Consider the following 6,802-nt stretch of genomic DNA (forward strand, 5'->3'; position numbering starts at 1 on the left):
AAAACACGACAGCTTACCTACACACTTGATATCTTCCTGTTTTTTCCGTTACAGCGGAAGTGGATATCGAAAACATTGTCGAAATTTTATGTAATTTATTTTTTGGCGCGATGTTTATATAAGATTGTATTATCTGCGGATTAAATCGATAGATTATCTGTGGCGTTCCGTATCCGCGGCAAGGACGGTTATACCTTATGGGGCTGGCTTGTCATGCTTGCATGGAGGTATGCTTGAATTAAATTTGGCCAATTTGTGTATGTCTACACTGTATGTATATATACTTATATATCTTTGTATGTTATTGAATATTGATTTTTTTGATTCGGTCCAGTAGTTACTGAGATTATCTCGTGCAATCGAACAGACACGCTCTATATTACTAGTATAGAAATTGGATTACTCATATATATGCATTGAAAGTGCTGTTTCAATACATATATATGACTAGATTTTGTGTACCCTATGCCTACCCTAATGCCCTGACGCATTCGGCTCCGCACGCTATAAATCAACTAATAATTCCCCCTCCCCCCCCTTTTTTTTCCTATTATTTTATGCATATCAATCTCCCTTGTCAAGCACCCTATTTATTTAAAAAACCATCAAAATCTGTTGCGCTATTTAAATGACCTAAGCATACAAACGGAAACGGAACGGAACGGAAAGCGACTTTCTTTTATACTATGCAGCGATTTATACCCTTCCAAACAAACACATTGTAAATTGCTTCACACGTTTATGGAGCACGGCGAACCATCGCGAAGGTCAACCCGTAGACCCTCAGCGACTCCCAGCGATGTCTCGGTAAAGGTCGCGGGTACGATGCTAGCGTGCGCAACGGGCGCGTTCTTGTACTGTGCTAATTTTGTGGTTGATTTTTAAATGAGATTTTTATTTATTTCTTTCTTTAATTATTTATTGTACACAATAACAAAACAAGACAGATATATGATAAAAAAGCAACTTTAAAAAAAAACTAGTGAACTAATGGTGGTCTTGTGGCTAAGAGCCATCTCTGCCAGGCAACCTTTGGGCAAAGGACACAAAATATATTAACAACGAAGGCAGGCAGGGCTGTGAACATTCCTAGGTATCTTTTTTTAACACGCTTTGATTGGCTTCACCTGTATGTTTGTATGTAACTGACCCCTTTCGACTCGATGTTGACCCACTCCAAGCGGACAGATTGAACTCAAACTCTGTACACTTATCGCGGATCGGCGACAATACAATAGTTACATGAGTTTATCTTATTGTCTTAGGATCGCCGGGATTAAATAAATGCCTTACGTATATACTTTAAATATGAGTGGGACGATCAAGTTGATTCAATAGTTTAAGCGTGTTTCTCAGTTTTTTGGAAATATGTTTATTATTAGATGCTCGCCCCGGTTCCGTCCGGATATCAAGATTCCTGTTTTATCCCAAGGAAGCATTTAATCGGGATAAAAAGTATCCTATCGCCCATGTCTTTTAGAGAGCAAGGGGATGTCACCTGATGCTAAGTGGTCACGGAACGCGGAACAAGCGATTGGTGTTAAATGATTTGACACTTCTGAACCGACTAGAAAAAAGTGGGTTACGACTTAATACGACACGCGTTCGTGGTGCTATCACATACATCACACCGATATTATAAATGTGAAAGTTTGTTTGTTTGTTTGGATGTTCGTCCGTCAATCGCGCTATTGAAACTATTGAACGGATTTTGATGAAATTTGTTGACTCGGATGATGGGATACTTTTTTATCCCCATTAAATGCACCCCCGGGATAAAACAGGAATCTCGATATCCGGACGGAGCCGGGACGAGCGTCCAGTACTCTATATGTAAGCACACACATAACTCTTTTTCGATATACGCGCATACGAACATACGCAAACTAACTTGATACTATTCCTAACAAATGAACAGGTGATAATAACGCGAATTGTACGACGCGGTTACGTCAATATTAATTAAAAACGTCTGTCATCAGCTGTCTGTACTGCTGTATGTTTGTTCGTCGCAATAATTGATGTGTTACGGTCGTCACGTGACTGCATTCATTCAACATCGCGTGCGCATAGCACAATGGCTCTTATTATGATTGCAATAGAGCACGAATTGGCGTACTTGTTTAATGGAGCGGTGGTGGAATGGTTGTGTTCGTGTGTACTATTTGGTTGGAGTGACTTAGTAAAGAAATTCAATGAGTTGTTTCAGTATTTCTATTATGTTTAAATGTTGTTGTTTAAATATGTATTGTATGTATGTAAAGTATATTCGAAATAACCCAATATACACCTGAATATTAATATAAAAAAAAATCGTTATAATAACCTTATTATAACTAATTTTTTTTTTTTCTGTTAAAGCAGGCAGCGAAGCGTGCTCAAATCCCACGGTTTTTACTTATACAATGGGCATAACTAACCAAATTACATTGAAATACATATAGCTAACATAAGCGCTTTACGCTTTGTAAGTGATTTAATGCAATAAATAATTAAAATCTGTGTGAAATAAACTTAAAAAAAAATTAAATTAATACTGAAGTGCTTAATTGTTATTTAATTAGTTAGTTCTTTAAATAATGATGTAAAGATGATAATAATGGTGTTATAAAAAATTGAAACTGAATACTTTATAGTTTTAATTTTAAAAGCAATACTATTAAGAATTCAGTATTCGTGGTAAATATCAGACGATACAATAGCATTTTTACTCAATTCTTTGTGTTTATAAAACTTTTCGCGCTCAAAATGTACCGTCGAATGATGAAAACAAAAGGGTCGATACTACCGTGGTGCTAGTGTGAAAATTGTGTTTGTGTATGAAAATGGCGGAATATGTATACATGTGTGAAGCACAATGCGCAGACCCAAGTGGAACGAATCTAATTTCGTTACGCGTAACGCGACTGTCTCTATATGGTATCCTCCAGGTCGAAACTGCTGAACGGATTTTGATGAAATTTTGGTATACAGACAGGGTATCAGCTGACTTGGGTTAAAGGATACTTTTTTACCTCGGTTAAATGCTCCCTTGGGATAAAACTGGAATCTTGATATCCGGGCGGAACCGGGAGGAACGTCTAGTAATCCTACTAATAACATTATTAATGCGAAAGTTTGTAAATTTCAAAATTTCTCATTTATAAAGCACTTCAATGCTATAAAACTAAAAATTAAATTTGGGTGATCTATTCTTGTCCTAAAACACTAAAGATAAAAGTTAAATAAACATGTCCTACTCATATAGATTCTTATCTAATTCATATTAATCTAATCTAATATAACTAATTATTGTGGGAGTCGAGCACGCTTCGGCACGAATTGGGCCAGCTCGCACCGGGGAAGTACCACACCCCCACAGAAAACCGGCATGAAATAGTGACATGCCACTGTGTTTCGTACGGTGAGTGGGGGAGCCGGAGGCCCGTTTCCTTTTCCTCACCCGTCCCAGTCCATTCCTTCTTTCCAGTCGTTAATCCATTCCTTTTCCCTTACCCCAAAAAAGCGGGCATGCATGCAGCGCAGAGGCCCTACCTTTGCGAATGTTCATGGGCGGTGGTGATCGTTTACCATCAGGCGAACCACCAGCTCCGTTGCCCGCTATGACATAAAAAAAAACCTTAATGCGCAAACTACTCACAAACTATTGTTCTGGGTATCTGGAATTAGCGGCGTGGAGCTTATTCTGCAACGTTCTGAGTCAGGACTGGTTTTTCTAGCCACTATGTACTAACACACTTATTCTAAATGCAGTGTAATAATTTTCGTTTTTTGTTTGTTTGTCCACAGATCCTGTAAGATATGACCAAGAACTCGTGACACAAGATGGCGCGTCACCTGGTCACCGTATGCATGTTCTGTCTGCTATGCGCGGCGCACACGTGCGCCTCGCACGTCGACACGCACTCTCTGCACACATACACACCGTCCATAGACCTGGAACATCCAACGTACAACCTGGAGAAGATACAAGCGAAGAGACACCAGAAGTTGAGGCACAAACGCGAAGTGCGAAACGTCAATCCGACGGCGTACGTGGAACAGATATTCCGGCTGTATGGTGACGCTGGGTCGATGACTATGAACGTGGCGGGCTTCAATGAGATGCTGCGCGGGCTAGATCTGCACAAGTTGGTCGAAGGTGGAGTGCAGAGGATTGCGAATAAGGATTATATTTATGGGCAGAGCGGGAAGGATGATACGGTTGATGTGAGTGGATTTATTTATGTTGGTAGGATTATTTATGTTGGTAGAATTATTTATGTTTGTAGAATTATTTATGTTGGTAGGATTAACGTCTTGATCAGCTTCCAGCGGTTTTTTTTCTCCATAAAACTGTACTTTTCTCAAATTCCCTCGAGACAATTATTTATAGAGCAACAGCCTGCGATTTCTACGCATTTGTCAGATGGTGAATGCTGGAAGTTTCTTTGTCTATGGCCACTAGAGTCAATCGGGGTAATTGTGGTTAGGGGTTATTGGAAAAACACGAAAATGCTGAGGTTGGAGACCCAAAAAAAAACAATCGAATTAAAAACCTCCTCCTTTTTCGAAGGCGGATGTAAAACGTTTTTTTAGCTCACGTGACAAATGTTAAACCAGCTGCTTAACTGTTAATTAATTCAGCGATTAAACGGTCGCGTTAATCGAGAGATTGCTTTATGTGTTAATTGTTCTCTTTTTAATGACCTCACATGTTTTCACTTGTACGAAATCGTTATTAAGGTTGCATTATTTATTTAGCACTTGTTTTCGTTTTTTTTTTTTTTGGAGATTTTTTAAGCGCAAGCATCTGAACTGGTGGTTCGCCTCGTAGTAAGTGATCACTACCGTCCATGAACATTCGTAGTGGTAAAGCCGAATACGCTGCACGCCTTTAATATAAATTATTTATTTCCTATTTCACGCCGGTTTTCTGTTGGGGTGTGGTACCTATCCCGTAGCGAGTTTTCATCATTCATGCCGGAATTGTTAATTTATTCGGTCGTTTTTACGTCTATGTTTTTTTTTTTCTATTTTCACAGTGTGTAAGCAGTTCAGAACTAATCACAACGGTCAACACGAGGTTAAAACCTCACGACCACGACCACGAGCACGGTCACAGCGACCACGCGATCGCTGAGCACGAAACTGAGAATCTCATATCACAGGACACGCTGAGGGCGATATGTCCAATCCTACTGTACCAGAAACTTGCCAATACTTCCATAGAGAGGTGGGTGTTTCTTTTATTGCGTATGGATAAAGATAACTTACAGTGTTCAGAATTCTCGAAAGTTCGACTGTATCTTTTACGTTAATAGGCTTATATATAAACTCTTGTTCTGTAAATAATATATCAATTGGGACATTGTATAAATAAATTGTTTATTATCAACTTCCCAGAGGAAAAAGAAGTGAGCTTTGATAATTTAGATGGTAGATAGAGATGGTAGGAGCGCTGCTATTTTCATTAAATTATTATCTATTTAATTTTCAGGGAAGGATGTTTGAAGGAAATGAACTTCCCCACAAACCGATTAGACGTCCGACATACGGAAAAGGAGAATGCATATTCAAAGAATATGTTTGCCGTGTGGCTGTATTCTTCTTTAAGCATAAGCGCCATCAGCGCTTGCGGGCTGTTGGGCGTCGCTGTGATACCCATAATGCATAAGACCTATTATAATCATCTTCTACAGTTCTTAGTAGCTCTGGCCGTGGGCACACTTTGCGGGGATGCCTTACTGCATTTAATGCCTCACGCCATGAGCCCCATGGAGCACGATCACTCCGAAAACGCCGTGGAAGTGAGAGCGTCACACGACGACGGCATGTGGAAAGGCCTCGCCGCCATGCTGGGCGTCGTCTTCTTCTATTTCACGGAGAAGGGTCTGACGGTGGTCGTCGAGTGGAGGAAGAGGCGGCAGAAGCTCGAAGAGGACAAACTCCCCACAAGGGTCAGGGTGCTGAAGGACGAAACGGTCGGCGGTTGTTCCGGGGGCTCGAAGGCGCCGATAACCAACTCGACGTCCAATTCGCTGATGAAAATCTTCAAGCGGGACGAGAAGGGCGATCCAACCACGAAAACCTGCAAACACAAGTATTCAGAGTACCCGTATTGCTACGATGAAATCGACACGGACACGCACGACGAGCACCACATGCGCGATGGAGTTCCACCGAGCCCCAAAGCAAATAACAAACATAACAACAGCGTTAGTGTGGTGTCGTCCAACGCCCTGAACCCGGAGGGTAAAGAGAACGAGCCCACGGCGAAGGACTGGCTGCTGAAGGGCGAAGCGCCAGCGGTGGTTGAAATGAACAACATCAAACACAAGGATGATGTTAAGGATTTGAAGGACGGCGACAGTTATACAGTGATCTTGAGGTGAGCGCTTTTGTGGCTATGTGGTTGTGATGATAGAATCTAGTTTTTTCATTTTAGCGAGTAGAAAGAGTAGATGGAGTAGATGTATAGGCAGATAAATTGAAAGATCAATTTATTTCTGGCACGCTCGCCTGGTCTTGAACCCCGACTTTATTATACTGATTTAAATCCGAGGTCCTGTCACTGAGCCACGATGTGTATATATAAAATATACAATTTGTTAAATTGTACGGTTGGGATAAAAATATCTGGCGATAGGAATCGAATCCTTATTTTCAAGCTACTGGGTATACGTACGGTACAATGCAAGCCGTGATAAAGCCAACAACAACTTTATTTGATCACAATATGTATAACAACTTTAACTGATCGTATTTTGTTCAACCATGTTTATATACAACAACTTTATTTGATCATAACTTGTGCTACAAC

General features: G+C 40.5%; 1 protein-coding gene across 1 annotated transcript in view; it reads left to right on the forward strand.

Annotated features, from left to right (window-relative positions):
- LOC119836420 (zinc transporter foi) overlaps nucleotides 1-6,374 on the forward strand; it is a 26,477-nt gene extending 20,103 nt beyond the window's left edge. The window contains exons 2-4 of the mRNA XM_038361735.1: nucleotides 3,790-4,209; nucleotides 5,025-5,215; nucleotides 5,480-6,374. Coding sequence (XP_038217663.1) covers nucleotides 3,826-4,209; nucleotides 5,025-5,215; nucleotides 5,480-6,374 — 1,470 coding nt within the window. The 5' untranslated portion in view covers nucleotides 3,790-3,825. The remainder of the gene's footprint in view (nucleotides 1-3,789; nucleotides 4,210-5,024; nucleotides 5,216-5,479) is intronic.
- The last annotated feature ends 428 nt before the right edge of the window (nucleotides 6,375-6,802 follow it).

The sequence above is a fragment of the Zerene cesonia genome, chromosome 24 (assembly GCF_012273895.1).
Source record: "Zerene cesonia ecotype Mississippi chromosome 24, Zerene_cesonia_1.1, whole genome shotgun sequence".
NCBI lineage: Eukaryota > Metazoa > Arthropoda > Insecta > Lepidoptera > Pieridae > Zerene > Zerene cesonia.